This window comes from Gambusia affinis, linkage group LG18, assembly GCF_019740435.1.
Source record: "Gambusia affinis linkage group LG18, SWU_Gaff_1.0, whole genome shotgun sequence".
NCBI classification, from domain to species: Eukaryota; Metazoa; Chordata; class Actinopteri; order Cyprinodontiformes; family Poeciliidae; genus Gambusia; species Gambusia affinis.
Window position 1 is genome coordinate 19,215,730 of NC_057885.1, and position 15,934 is coordinate 19,231,663.

At 40.0% G+C, this 15,934-nt stretch overlaps 1 protein-coding gene across 1 annotated transcript in view; it reads right to left on the reverse strand.

Moving 5' to 3' along the window:
- serpinh2 (serine (or cysteine) peptidase inhibitor, clade H, member 2) overlaps positions 1-14,794 on the reverse strand; it is a 35,911-nt gene extending 21,117 nt beyond the window's left edge. The window contains 5 exon segments of the mRNA XM_044098260.1: positions 3,268-3,362; positions 5,103-5,326; positions 13,287-13,369; positions 13,428-13,511; positions 14,723-14,794. Of these exon segments, the coding sequence (XP_043954195.1) occupies positions 3,268-3,362; positions 5,103-5,326; positions 13,287-13,369; positions 13,428-13,511; positions 14,723-14,794 (558 nt within the window).
- Positions 14,795-15,934: the final 1,140 nt, after the last annotated feature.

Consider the following 15,934-nt stretch of genomic DNA (forward strand, 5'->3'; position numbering starts at 1 on the left):
ATCTATCTGTATCTATATGTATAGATACAGATAGATGTATCTATATATATAGATACATCTATCTGTATCTATACATATAGATACAGATAGATGCCATATCTTTAGATAACACCATATCTTTAGTTCTAACTCTCTATAAAACAGAGCTTCCATTTAGAACTATGGCTAAATCTAGGCCAGTATCTAGATTTAGATATAGATAGGCATTGGATATATGGGCATTTAATATAAAGCTTATGTTTATCTATATAAAAGCCTCTATATAGATATACATATCATATATAGATGGATCTATATAATAGATATAGATCTATATAAAAGTAATGTGCACTGACTTTATGGCATTAGCCTTTGACCTAATGATAATAAAAGGACTACAAAACTATATCTTTATTGTACATCAAGTAATTGCTTTCAGTTAAAGCACAGAGCTTTAATCCAATGACTTAGAACTACATTGGATGAGTTTAGGCCTTTGAAATAAGATTTAACAAACACTGTTAGGCATTGGATTTTTACATTTAATATGAAGCTTTTTGCTTTATGTTACTGGTTTATCAAAGCACTTCATCACTGGATTAGTGTGGGCATTTATAATGAAGCTTTCTGCAAATATTAGAATGCATTATATTCTTCTCTCAGGTCAGGGAACTGCCTTGCGCAGCAAGGCAGCAAGGCGGTGCAATAATATCATTCTGCATTATCTGTATCTGTTACCCCACATGTTACTGAAAGTATTTATGCTTACATTAGCATTTTGGCTAACTTGAGCTTATACATTAATTTCAACATACTGAATGGTGAAGGTGCATGTTAGTCAACATGCTTGTAACTCTCCAAGGGCTATTGACTATCATTCAGCTTTCTTTAGCATTGATGCTAATTTTTAGCATCAGAACGCTGGGTCCAAACCGACGGGCACACTTTGGCAGGCCCCAGATAAATTTCTTCAGGAATTTTCTAGTTTTAAACTAGTGTGTCCCATTTTCATTTCTTAAAATAATTAAGAAACTGGTTCATAATCTCACGCTGGAAATTCTTTTTTAAGTAAATCTTTAAAAGCACAAAATCACTGACATTTATGCACATGAGTGAATAAAAACCTTCGACTGAAACTGTGCTTCAACTTTCAGCAAAAGTCCAGACTGAAATCAGTGAGAGTGAGTACTTTTTCTCTACTTCCTCATCAACTTCTGATTGCGTGGTGAAGTGGGCTTTCACAAGCTATTATTTGAGGACAAATATGCAGGGACTTGTTTCCCCTCCATGCTGTGGCATTACCTTGTGTAACTTTGCCTCTCCTGTTCCTTTCACTGTATTATTTTTCTTCCACTGTTGCCGGTGTTTCTCTCCAACAAAACCAAGCCTGAATTAATTAATCAGCATGTACAAGATCTCAAAAGATGAGCTTCTAAAGCACCAATATTTCCCTTTCAACCATGTCTGCCAAAGTCCCTTAGTTTACTGTTCGTAGTGTTTCGGTTTTTAATTTAACCCTTTCCAATCCACCCACTGTTTCTTTGTCTGCAACCCATTCACACATCTATTTTGGTTCTTAGTTAAAAAAGAAAGAGTTCACCACCAACCACTGATCTGATCCTCCATCTAGGAAGTGTACATTCAAACAACTATGACTGTTCTCCCAACAAGTGAACACAATCTAGCTAAACTGCTAAGCAGCAGCTCCTCTTCAGTGTAGAAGTTGCAACTGACTAAAGAACAAAATAAAAAAGCTGTCTTTGAATCAAATGGATGTCTTAATATGAAGTCAAAGAAAACAAAAAAGGCTGCTAAAACAGGAGTCTATATTTTCCCAATTGTTTAATGTCATCTAAACGATTGACATTAATTAATTATGAGAAATGTTACAATTCTATTGATATAGTTAGTTGTTTTTAACACAATCAAAAAATGTATACTCATCAGTAAACTATGATTATCCGCATTAAGCATAAAATATTTCAGCATTTGTTCCCAATATTCATGTGAGTTTTAATAAACTCAAACTCTAGATACAGATCTGTTAACAGGGCCCGAAAATGGATCAATTCTTATTGCAATTTTAGAAAAATTGGAAAGGGCCTAAAAAAACCCTGTTGGTGCATCTTCACAGTTAACATCACTGCAACCGTCGTACTTCTACCCTGAACTGCAATCCACTAACGATTATTTTTTACCTAAAGGAAAGCTGGCACCTTGTCAGAGGACAATGTCCAATCACTGCCATCACTAATTTAGGAACCTGAAATCAAAAACAAATAAATAAAAGCAGCTAGTAGGGGCGAGAAGCAAAGTATCGACCACCTCTAAATTGCGAATCAACACTATAGGAATCCAATTTTCTGTAATCTACTTTGTGTGCCGTCATGGTCTGAATAATCTAATTTATACATTTCCACCACAAAATTAATGAACCAACGAGAGTTGCTGCACAGAGAAAAAAAACAACAAAACTAATTTCATAATAGAGTTGAATCCTCAAACAAAGAAAAATTAATTAAGTTGCTTATCAATGCTTACTTTGTTTAGAGAATGTTATTTTTGGAGGGGGTTCTCAACCTGTCCCCACTTCAGCTGCCGCTGCCTAATAAAAAGAATACCTGCAGGGGGAAAACAGCAGCAGATAGACGCAGATAAAGACACGAACGGGGGACGAAGGAGGAGGAGGCGGGTGGGGGAGATAAGGCGTCTGATAAATAACGACAAAAGCAAGAAAAACAAGGAGGGACGGCACAATGAGAACAAATGTAACTGAAGAATATATTTAACACGTTATCAGATTTTCTGGAGAGTGGAAACAGGAGGAGTTGCATTGACACATTCGCTTTGAGACTTAATTCCTTTAAGGTCGTCATGAAAATGGACAATAAGCCCATTTTGTTTTGCTAGCAGAGAAAACTCCCACTGCTCCTTTTGAAGGGAACATTTCACCTTTAATGATGCCTCTCTGCTGCTACAGCGGAGTGCTGATAAGGATTAGACGGATATGTTTTGGGAATGCAGCTATTAAATCACAGATGGAGGTTCTGATGGACTGGATTGGAGCCTGAAACAATGACAACTTTCCACCACTGCAGCCTGCCACAAAAGAACAGAGCCGAGCTGTGCCGCGACAGGCTTGGAGCGCTCCGAGCGCAGATGTTAGGCATGACGGTGAGGCAGAGGGTCCGGGCACTTGTTACTCAATTATTTAAGACGACATATCACCCCCACCCACACCAATGCTGCAAATGCCAATGAAAGATGGATTCGCTCTCAGCGACGGACCCCAGAATCATCCTTTATCCGCAGCGTCCACCAGCTGGAGTCCAATGCATCAAGGACGCGCACTCTGAGCGCAGGTGGCCATGCTGGCATGCAGCCTGCAGAGGGTATGTTGCTGTTTGAGCAGGAGAAAAATGGTGCCATGTTCACATGCAAGGTTTTTTCATTTTTTTCTCCCCATTTAGCGCCGCAAACGGGTCCAAAATTAACAGATTGGATAATTCAACATGACTCTGCTCAGTGCAGAGACGCTCCAGTGTTTCATGTCTATTTTATCCAAACAATTATGTAACTGGAGGTTCGCCTAAATTCATCCATGCATTTTCTATACACACTTATCTTTCCTCCAGACGGGATTCTGGAAGAAGGAGAGAGACACACACAACTATCTACCTCGGATTTATAGATCTGAAAACCAGTCAGTACCTTCCAAAAACATCCATACGTATTGAACCTGTCACGTTCCAACCACAAACTTCAACGTGTTTTATCGGGATTTTATATACTTAGAACAACACAAAGTAGTGCATAGCTACACATTTCTTTTACTATTAATTTCTTTTAAATAATCTGATAATTGAGGTGTGCGTTTGTACTCAGCTTCTCCAAATCGACACTTTGTCGAAAAAAGGTTTCAATTACAGCTAAAGATCTTCTGGGTTATATCCATACCAGTTCACCCAATCCAGAAACAGAAATGTTTTACATCCATTGGACCAGTGAAAATCTGTACCACAATTTTCAAATCTTGTCAGAGATTCTCATCTGGACGTCTGCCTGGACTTTGAATAGGCCACTCCAGCACTTGAATTGTAACTCTGGCTCAGGAATGACAGATATGGACTTCAAATTCTATGACATTTTGTGGTCTATGCATTTTCCTGCATCAAATTTCATAAGTAGTAGATAAGAAATTAAAGCACATTCACAACCAAAAGTAGAAAAACTAGTTAGAAAGACAATAAAAAGAGCAAAAGAAGAACAAGATTGACGCTACAGAGACATTTTCACCAAATGTTGTATGGACTGCTGAGACAAAGGCCCATAGAATTGGATGCTGACTGTTTTGAACTTCAGCATCCAAGTAACATCCGATATAAAACTATCAGTATTTAAGGACAAGGACATCAAACTAACAGTCAAACATGGTGGTTCTGTGAAAATCCATGTCCAGTTATCAGTTTGTGACTTTAAGCTCAAACCAACTTGGGCTACGCAGCAAAACAAAGATCCAAAGGATACAAGGAACTCCACCTCTAAATGGCTAAAGAAAAATCAAAAAAGGTTTGCAAATTTCACAAAATTTCTCAAAGTTCACAGTCAAAATCCCTCTGATATGGCTGGATTAAGTCAATCCAGCATAGAAGAATGAGCCAAAATCCTGATTTAAAAAACTCACTAACTGTTTTTGAAAAGTCTTAATAGCATCTGTTGCTACGAAAGGTGGCACAACTAGTTATCAAGTTTAGAGAAAAGTTAATTTTTCACAATTTTTATCAAATGCTAAAAATGATGACATTATTTCAAATTTCCATCAACCTTTTCTACTGACATTTAAAAATGTGCATAAAAAACTCCTTGATGAAAACACGGCTATTGTAACTGAAAGATATTTTTAATGGAAAAAATTTGCTTTGATCTTGTGTTTGTTGCTTCTACCTCTTCTTTGGTACTTTCACCCCTAAAAACTATTTTTTTAAATAAACAGATTGCCCTACCTTAACCTTAACAAAACAAACTGGAACACACCTGCTCCCCAGTGTGAACATGCAACTAGAACTGGTAGGGCTAAGGTGAGGACCGACCCAATCAAAGATCAGCGCTCCACTCTGCTTTACCTTTGCAGTGAAGAGCATTTGTCAGGATCATGGCTCCAGCTCTAGCCTTGATTTCTGCCTCCAGAGGAGCCATTTCCTCCGGCTCTGGATCTCCTTCGCGAAAGCCTGACTGATGGCAGGAGCCTGCTTGGTGAACACAGAGGATGTATGGTTCCCCAACCGCCTCTTTGGTCCCAGACTGTATGCTGCTACTCCATGTTTGGTTCTGGGGAGACCTGAGTGGTCTGCAAGGCAGATACAACAACAGCAGGTGTTTACTGACCCTTTCAATGATTTTATAAAAACAAAAGTATTTAAAGTCTGTCCTCTAAGCTACTAGGAAACAGGACTTTCGAAAAAAGGTGCCAACCTACAAAAACATGGCTGTCCACCTTATCTGACAGGAAAAGAGAGCATTAATTATAGAAGAAACCAAACAGGGTAACTCTGAAGAAGCAATTAGAGCCTGGACTTGTATTTCTTATCAGGAAGGACTGAATGACGACCCAAAGCACTTCAAGAAACAATTTTATTTGAAGATCAACATGTTTTGGCTTGTGACCTTCAGGAAATAATCAGAAAGGCCATTGAAGGGACCCGTCGTAACTCTGGAGTAGCTCTACAGAGAGCCACATGGTAGAGTCTGTCCAAAATACAACCATTATTTCATTAATAGCCCCCTCCACAAGTCTGGGGCTTTGAAAGGGTGGTAAAAGGAAGCCATTGTTGAAAGAAACCCATAAGAAGTTTACGGCTGCAACATGACAAAAAAATCTGAAAAGCTTCCAGGGGGAAAGAATACTTGAGCAGTGCTCTGTATGTGTGCATTACGTGGAGGATGAGAGGAATGCACCCCTCTGAGTTACAATGCAAGCAGAAGAGTGCACGCAAACCGACGTCCCTTTGAGCAGCTACTTTAGCTCGCTGTTAATATTTGAGATAAAGCTCTATAAACAGCCTGAGGGTTCCCTCTTCGCTGTTAAAACTTCTACATGCGCAAAGCGCTCCTGCAGAGCCGCAACAGCGAACTGGATTTTTTTGTAAATTCCTCCCCGCTTGATAATTATCTCTCCTGCAGCGCCAAAAAATCAAAGTACGACAATTAAGTTTGATGAAGTTGCAAAAAAAGAAAAAAGGAGAAGAAGAAGAAATAAAAGACCTTTTCAAACTGAACAAGCGGGTGAAATTGATACACTAAAAAGCATTCATGTCGTGTAGGGGTGTTGGGGGGGAAAAAAGGGAAAGAAAACCCCGAGTTATTGATTGTGAGGAGACGGGAAACATCTGCCGTCTGGTTCTGCCTACTCTATTCTGATTTCCAAAAACCCTCCTGACGACAAACAGAGAGGAAACAGAGGAGAATGGCTCGATTTGTTCATATTTACCGTTAATTAATTCACTCGTCTCTCCCCGCAGCTCCTCTTTCTTTCCACCTGAGCCTCCGGAGGAAGTGAGAAGTGGGACCGAACCGGAGACTCAGACTGGCAGGAAAGAGAGGATGGATTTTTCCTGCTTTTCCAGAAACTTCCAGGCTCAGCGGACCGCAGTGAGCGAGTGTGCCAGACTGAATCTGAAGTTGAATAGAAGTCGACGCAGTTTCCAACTTGTTGCAAATGTAAGTTTTCCTATGTTTGTGTGCCTTTAAAGAAATAAACACGGCGTGTTAGTCACGTTAATGGCAATTTAAGATCAAGGCTACAAAATCTATATAATGCACAATTTAAAGCGATAAGTCGAGAGTGTGGAATAAATATTTTTTCAATACATTTAAAACTAAACTTTGCTCACGTAATAAACCTGTTTCTCAGAGGAGGAGGCTGCAGTTCACCTATTTATTCAAGCGGGGTCACTACTGATCTTCTCCTTGCCTCGCCTCAGGAATCCTGGAAGAGTTTTCTTCTTTCTGGCCTCTAAACGTGACACACTTCGGTGCTTATGAATATTAATTTGCAAATATGACGCAATTTTCAATCAGTGCCACTGGTGAGAAGCTGGTCCTGATTTGACAGGGCCGGTCCAACACAGAATGTGGCCCTGAGCAGTTTCTGATCTGCTCAGATATTGGCCATAATCTAAATCCAAAATTATTCATACTTTATGCAGATTAAGTTATCATTATTATTATTATTATTATTATTATTATTATTATTATTATTATTATTATTATTATTACAGCATCAACTTTTATTTCTGTTAACCTTTTAGCTTTTTCCATCTAATATCATTACTGTAAATAATTGCAAATTAATTCACATTTATTTTAAACAAAAGCGTTCCATCCATCCATTCATCCATCCATTCATTTTCTTACACCCTTCTCCCTACTGGGGTCTGGAGGTGCTGATGTCTATCTCCAGCTAATGTTCTGGCCGAGAGGCGGGGTCCCCCTGGACAGGTCGCTAGTCTGTCGCAGACAAAAAGCATTCCATATGATTTAAAAAAAAAACAAACAGTAAAATATATTAGTTAATTACAAGTTAATCAGTGTTAGCTAAATATTTATCATGTAAAAATTGTTTAACCTGTGGCTGTATGTTGAACTATGGGATGTTTGATATGTCAGCATCACAACATGATGCTGCCATCGCCATGTTTCACCATGGGAACAGTGTGTTGACGGTGATGTGCAGGGTTTTTGTTTTTTTAGGCAAACATAGCGCCTTATAGACTACAAAGTTCTTTTGATCTCATGTGATATGCCATATTTAAAAAGTTTCACAACTAAAAGTTGCTAAATCAACAGATTTCCTCAACTCTCCGTGGCTGTTTCTGTGACTGGTGCTCTCTGCACCCACCCTGTCAGCTTTTGAGGGTGGGATGTTGTTTTATAACCTATCCCTGCTATAAACTTCTCCACAACTTTCTCCCTGACCTGCCTGCTGTGTTCCTTGGTCGCCATGACTTGTTTTCTAATGTTGTCGGGCCTCCACAGGGCAGCCGTTATCAGAGGAAAGGGAGCTGAATACAAATACACACCACAGTTTCCAGGTTGTATTTAGTAAATCTAACTAGAAAATTACATATAATTTCTCTAATATGTGCAACTTTGTTCTGGTTTATTAATAAAATCCCAATAAAAACATGAGGGTTTGTAGTTGCAATGAGCCAAAAATGTTAAAATCTTCTGCAATGCCTTTGGTTGGCTGAGCAATTTGAATTTGTGCCATTTTTGGCAACTGTTACATCAAATCTTGATAGATTCTGGCATGCTAGCCTCCCAGACGTCCCTCATTTCAGCTCCAGGTTTAAGTTCATGTGATAAAATTTCCAGGGCATCTCTTATACATGTTAAATATCCTTATGTTGCAGAATCTGCCGTCCTCTGTCGAGAAAAACTAGGGCAAGCCCGCTTGATGTCTGCTCCGACCCTTCTAGGCGACCTCATTCTGCTTTCTCTTTTTCACTTTTCCAAATTCCCCCCTAAACAAAACAAGGCATGGACAGCAAATAGGCTGTAACAACAGCACTTTGAAACAGTAGATTATTGTCCAAATTTAAAGCCATGCTGTGTTGTAATCGATACAGCCGGGGTTAGGCTGAGGAGGCCGAAGATGGATCAGAGAGGGATATGGAAGATGATAACTGCACAGACCACCGATGCTCTGCAATCAGGCCAAACATGACAGCTTGTAGACCCAACCAATTATTCAGCCCAGCCAAATCAATAGAGCTCCGGCTGATGGACGGGCATCGTTTACTCAAACACATAAATTATAGACCTGTTATGAAGTATGTGCCATCAGACAGATTTCTCCAGGTTTTACTAAATATTAAGTACATTTTAAAGGGACTTATTGTGCAAAATTCACATTTTGCACATTTTTGTACTTCCATTTGGGATTCTGCTGCTGAAATCAGCCCAAGTGCTTAAAAAAACCACCCACCTGTTTTTTGGCCATAAATGTTTTTTGGTGTCTTAAAAAAAGAGACATTTCAGAAAACGTCATGAATCGCCAAGCATTGCCTGTCAACCCCAACAAAGCCCAGCCTGTTACCTAGCAACTCAAGCGGAGTTCCAGCATGTTTGGTCAGGTGGTTTTACCATTGTATGAGCTATACAATGGCTGCTGGAAAAGTGAAGTGATTTGTTGTTGACTTCCATTTCAGAAACGACTCACTGCATTTTTGTTGGTTAAGGATTAAGCTCTTCTGCTTTTCAAAGATGTACGGTTATTTACACTCAGGATGTATAGACTTGCTTATGTGATTTAATTCATATTTAGTCATCTTGTTAAGGTTTTTCTAGTCCTAAGCAGGGAAAAAACCTGTTCCAAATAATCCCAGATCTTTTGTGTGTTCTTTTCCTGAGGGGTGTTTGTTAGCTTTAATGGGAAATGTAATGTAACAGGAAAAACACCTTCTAAAAAGTTCCACTTTTGTTTCATCAGTTCAAGGAATATTTCCCCAAATGCTTTTTGGGATCATGAAAATGTTTTTTGGCAAATTTGAGATGTCAATGTTACTTTTCACCTGGGAACTCTCCCATTAATTACAGCTTTTTTTGCTATGCTTCTGTCTCATTGTTGAATCTTGACCATTGATTTCTGCAATGCTCTAAATGTTCTGGGTTCTTCTGTTGCTTCACAGATAAGTCGTCCCTCTTGGAGTAATTTTGGTAGGCCAGCCTCTCCTGGGAAGGATTACCACTGTTCCCGTTGTGAGGTGTGGATTTAAGAAAGAGCCACAGTGCAGAACCTTGAATCGACATTATAAAAGAATTAACTAGTAAAAAATTGAGGCCTTACAAAAACTGAGGCAGCAAGGTAGCAGATCAAAAATAACACTAGCAACGGGAAATAGACAGGTAGTAACAGAAGGAACCAATGGAAAACAAGTGAAAAGAGGAAGCTAAATATACTGAGGAGGGAGTGGAAAAGACAAAATGACCAGAAGTGCTAATTACAGGTAAATGGATGCAGCTAGGGATGGAGCAGTTTGGGGAAAATGAGGACGTTAGGAGACAAACAGAAACAGAACCAAAGGGAAAACAAAAACAAATACTAATCTACTGAGATAAATCCAGAACACAAATAATGAGAATGACTAAACTAACATAAGGAATAAATTAAAATGTCCACTAGTGAGAAAAACAAAAATAAAGAAATGGTCAAAATGGAAAATAACTAAAGCTAAAAGTCCAAACATCTGAGGATCATAACAGTTCCACATTTTCTCCATGTGTCTCACTGCGGTTCATAGGAATTCAAAAGCTTTAGAAATGGCCTTATAAGCTCTTTCAGACTGATAGATGTGAGTTTCTTCATCTTTTTTTTTAGATTCGAGCATAATGTGTTGAGATCTTCCAGGTTCTATTTCAGAGATTTCTGTGAGCTCTGGCAGTCATCAGGCTAGTGAAAGTGGCTAGTAAACTGAAACCCATTGTCCCTGTTAATTCATGATCAGATTTTTTACAAACTACAAGAAGCAGAAATTGCACACTTTTCCATATTTTAACGTGACTGAAGCTCCGCTGACAGGCAGATAGATACATGGTGGTTTCAGTGAGCCTGTAAGCCCCATGAGATGAGTCACCTTCCTCCTCCCAAGACCCCCTGGGATCATATCACAGCGAGCCTTGTCAGTAATGAGCTGCGACACACATTACAGCGTAGGTGATTCAAAAAAAAAAAAAAAAAAAAAAAAGCCAGGCTCACTCTGCAGATAAACGAGTCCCAGGGGAGCTGGGGTTGGAATGAGAGAAGCATCTCAGTCAGCAGATTGTCAGGTTGCCCTCTCACCACGGTGCATCTGCCCGTCTCACCCCCTCACCCCGCCTCCAGGGGGCTCACCTGCGCCACGCCGTAGCCGTACGCCTCGCTTTTCAACACCTACACCGTGCCCCGAGCCCTTGATTCGGGTTCACGGCTCCAGATGTTATCGTCTGAGGCAGTGGAGATTGTAATTCAGCTCACATGTTGTCCATTTGTGGGGCTGTTAGCCATTGTTCTTGGCTGCTGTTGAGTTTTAATGCCCCTGACTCAAGGGCTCGGCAACAGAATCAGCGCCTTGCTACAGAAGTCCTCACAGTCCCTGCCAAGTCGCCTCCAGTCATCTACTCTCCACATGTTCAGCTCTTTTTCTCACTGATTCACTCCGACTGCGGCGTTGGCTTTCTTCTGCTAACGGCTTATAATTTATTCTTTGAAAAATACACACAATTTGCTTCACAGTCAATGCCATGTTTCTTACACCAAATTTCACTTAAAAGCATCAAATTCTAGGCTTCTCTACTTCATCATTTCTGGAGTGCTGTGTAAAACCTCTAAGCCAGGGGTGTCAAAGTCAAATGGACGGAGGGCCAAATTAAAAATTTAGCTACAAGCCGAGGGCCGGACTGATCGAATATTCATTGAGATTTTTTTAAATGACGCATTTGGTCTAGTGCAGCGGACCGGCCCAAGCCTTCGTAAATTTACTGCGGACGGGTGCCGGCTTGCGGGCCGGTTCTGATAATAAATCAAGATCATCCCAGGGGCCGTAGAAAATCTTCTGGCGGGCCGGATGTGGCCCGCGGGCCTTGACTCTGACATATGTGCTCTAAGCCAAACCCAAGATTTTATATGTTTTGCTTTAAAGGGGATCAAAGACAAAAAGTCCAATGAAGAAAATAACTTTAAAAGATTATAAGAAAGTCTGATATGCTTGTGAGGAAAAAAATCTTGGCTTATAAAGGACAAGCTACACATTTAGACACTCTTTATAATCATGCAATGATATCTTACATTTTTAAAATTTAGTTTTGAATGCAGCGCTTATAAAAGGTGTTTATGTCATGTGTTAGAATGACACAAAGTGGTGCATTCAACATTGGGAATTGGTAATACAAGTTCACTAATAAAACCTGAAATGTCTTGATCTGTGTTTCACTTTGATACCCTGAAATAAAATTTAGTGCCACAATTAGTGTTATTTGTCTGCTGAAGTCAGATCAATCACTTACTGTGTCTTGGTGAGAGGCTAACATCCAGCGATTCTTCCACAGATACACTGAGAAACTACTGAGAAGAAATTAAACAAAAAACAGGATTAGTAAATGTTCACTGGGTGGTTGTAATTATGTACTGCATATTTAGTTCTAAATATATTAAATTTTCACTCAGTTTAAGGTCCTTTTGTATTCAAGTTCAAAATAATTTTTCAGTTAGTTATTTCTGCCTTCAGACCTTGTAAAAATATGTTTTACATTCATGTTTAACGGAGTTATTCTGATACTATGAAGTATTACAATGAGAAACTTCAATGATTGTAAAAAAAATTATTGCATTTAAAAATTTCCTCTTTTTAAATTCAAAATCTTTGGTGTCAATCTCTGCGACAGACTGGCGACCTGTCCAGGGTGAACCCGCCTCTCACTGGGAACATAGCTGGAGATTGGCACCAGCAACCCTCAAGACCCCACTGGGGACAAGGGTGAACAGAAAATGGATGGATGGATGGATGGATGGATGGATGGATGGATGTATGGATGGATGGTGTCGATCTTGTCCAACTTCTATATTCTTCATTTTATATATTTTATATTTAATTTCCCTTTGGGGTTAATAAAGTATTTTTGAATTTTCAAATATCTTCTAAAGTTGGATTTTATTTTTTCTATTTGAAACAAACATTTTGGCCCCAATTTACCTCCGTACTATATGGTCTGCAGCCTGGACGGCCACAGAAGGTTTGGGATGGACAAATGGAAAAAGGAAATTATGTGTTTCTCTCAATCATTATTTGGTAGAGAAGCCGGGCAGCGAATGAAAGGTGGGGAGCAACCGTTGTCACGGTGAACATGTCGAAGAGAACCAAAATCATAAACGAATCTACTGTTCATCTCAAATGTTTTAAATAAGCTCTAAATGTTTCCCAAAGTCCTGTGAAAGTGCACAGAGCTGCCAGGACAGAAAGGACTAGTGCTATTTGATTTTCTCTGTGTAGAAGAAAAGTGTGGTCTCTCTCCCCTTTTTCTCATTAGACACTTCGATAAATTACCAGAAGTTCTGTGAAAAGCACAAAGGAAAGGGTACGGGGCTCTCAGGGAGCACATCTACACATCAAGAAAGGCAAATAAGTGGCTTTTAATGCGCTCGCTGAGTCAGACAGAGAAGCAAATGCCAAGCGCCCACAAGAGTACACAGCTGCTTCGAGCAAGTGTTGACAGCTATCTTTATTGGAATTAAATATTGCTCTGAGCCCCGCCCCGAGTAAACTGGCTCACACCTGTGACTCGGATCACTCAGGCTCAGATTCCACCTCCCTGACTCGACGCACACCGCCGTTTGGCGCTCTTGTCCCACCGCGAACTGTCAGAGCCGAGGAGACACACCTTCAGAAGACAGACATGCTGACATCCCCTCACACCCCGCCCACGTACACAACCACACGGCTGCTGTCCTCTGGCTGGGAGTTCGCCTGCAGCCAGCTGGTACTGTCATGTCTGATAGGCTGGAGCAGAGACAGGGAGGGAGGGGAGCTGGGAAAACTTCTGCAGCGCAGTAAGTCAGTAAGATGATGGATGGATGGATGGATGGATGGATGGATGGATGGATGGATGGATGGATGGATGGATGGATGGATGGATGGATGGATGGATGGATGGATGGATGCTCTTCCTTTACATCAAGTCTGAAAACCCACCTGTTCAGAGTTGCTTCTGAACCACAATAAATGAAACACTGGCCAACATATTTGATGTGTATGATTTTGGTGATGCCTCTCATCAAAATGTAATGTTTGTTCGGTTATTGGTGTTTTTTTTTATAACTTTGTAAAGCACTTTATTATGTAAAGCACTTTGAAAGGCCTTGCTGCTAAAATGAGCTACACAAATAAACTTGATGGATTGATTGATTCCTTTCTTACATCAGTTTTTGATTTGTTCATTTTCTCCTTCCTTCCTTCCTTCCTTCATTCCTTCCTTCCTTCAATTTTTGATCTCTTTCCTTCCTTTATTCCATCCTTTCTTCAATCATTCCTTTGTTCTTTTGCTTATTCATTCCTTCTTTCTGTTGTTCGTTTGTTTCTTCCTTTCTTCTTTCACTTGTTCCTTCACTCATTACTTCATTTAAAAGTATTTTTATTGTGTTATTTATCACTCTCACAGTCTGTGGAGCCCCCTTTGGGCTTGGGCCCGTCAACAGTGAAAGTCTAGCTCCGCCACTGCTTCCACTAAACGACACCCCAAAAAACCCTTAATTTGTACAATGACTTAGACACGCCTTTTCTACAAAACAATGACTACTGCTTTTGTTTAATTGCAATATTGAATCCTCAGTCTGTTCTCTAGTAGGTACAAAAAAAAAAATTAAATCCTAACATAATTTTATAGTTTTAGTTTTTTTTTCCCGCTTTAACAGTTTTAGTGGTTTGGAAGCCCCTGCCTCACACAAAAAATATTAATTCTTCTTGTTACTTATGCTTTAAAGAAGCACCGCTTCACGCGTTCCCTTCAGCATGACCTGCAGAACGCTGCGACATTTGAACAGGACATTGTGAAGTCCTCACAATCCCAGCCTCAGAGATTAACACCCATCCAGGGAACCCTCGCCTATTGCATGTTTTATTCACAACCCCTCTCTGTGCATTATCATACATATTTATAGACATAACTGAATCTACATGTGTGCACACATGCATGGAGGTGCAGTCAGAGCCACTTGCAGAGGTTCAGCCTCTCCCCGAGGGCTGAAGCTGTCGTTCCAGTCCTTCACAGCGGTTACTGTTCGCATGTATCTCATGGATCGCCTCTTTGTGTGAGCCTCTGTGACTGAGATTGACTGATAGGCCACAGCCGCAGGGCAGGAGCGCGTTGAGTCATCCGAGGGTGCGGGGACGTGGGTGAGTGGATGGAAGGGGAAATTGGTGGAAACATTTTTTAGGAGGAGAGGAGGGGTTGGAAGAGACAGAGTCAGGTGGAGGTAGGCTGTCGATCAGGCTGCCACTCGGCCTCATGGGAAACTGGTTGCAATGCTGCTGGAGGGTACACAGTTTGAGGAAGCTGGAATAATGTGGGGAGCGGGGAAGCGGGGCTCAGGAGAGAAGGGTAAAAGGTTAAAACACAAAACTCTGGAGTCATCTCTAATTTCTTTATGCTTAGTTTCCAAGGTACCAGACTTTCCTGTAATCTTTAAATGTGTTCCCTACGGATTGTTCCTCAGGCTTTTTATGAAGTTTTTCCTGGACTTCAGCTACTTATTTCAGGGAAATATTTTCTCTTTTATTGCCTGTCAACCCTGACTTATGAATTAATTAGATAAGCTCCATAGCCTAACAGATAAACCAAGGGCTGAGTCTACAAAAGGACTTTACAAACGCTTCATGAAGTTCAAAAAAAGATTATACAAAGATATTTGTTTATCCAGGCTTGTTTTCTTGTCCTATTCACAAAAGTGATAAAACTAATTTCAGCAAAGTGTGTTAAAGTTTTGTGCAAACTTCTTAGTTTATTTACCTTCAGTTTGTTAAAATCATTGTGTTTAGAGTTTACATATTTTCACCGCTGACCACTGTAGGCATATCTGCTGAAGAGGCTCAATGTAAAAGACTTTTCTCATGAAGATAGCGTTATCTTACATTATTATTCTACTGTTATTACTCTGGAACAGTAAGGAATTACCCAATGAAATACGGTATGGAAACCTTGTTACAAGTCATGATGTGCTCAAGAGCCACTATTTTTCATTGAACACCTTAACGTTCTTGCTAACTTTGAAAACATTTGGTGCGCTTAATTTCCTCTATATGAATTTTTCCAGATAAATACTAAAGTGATAACTTACATGCCTGTTTTACAAGCTTGCAGTTGAATAAAGTTCAATATCCGTGTCCTCCAACAGTGGCTCTCCTCCAGCCGTTCTTCCACAGACATT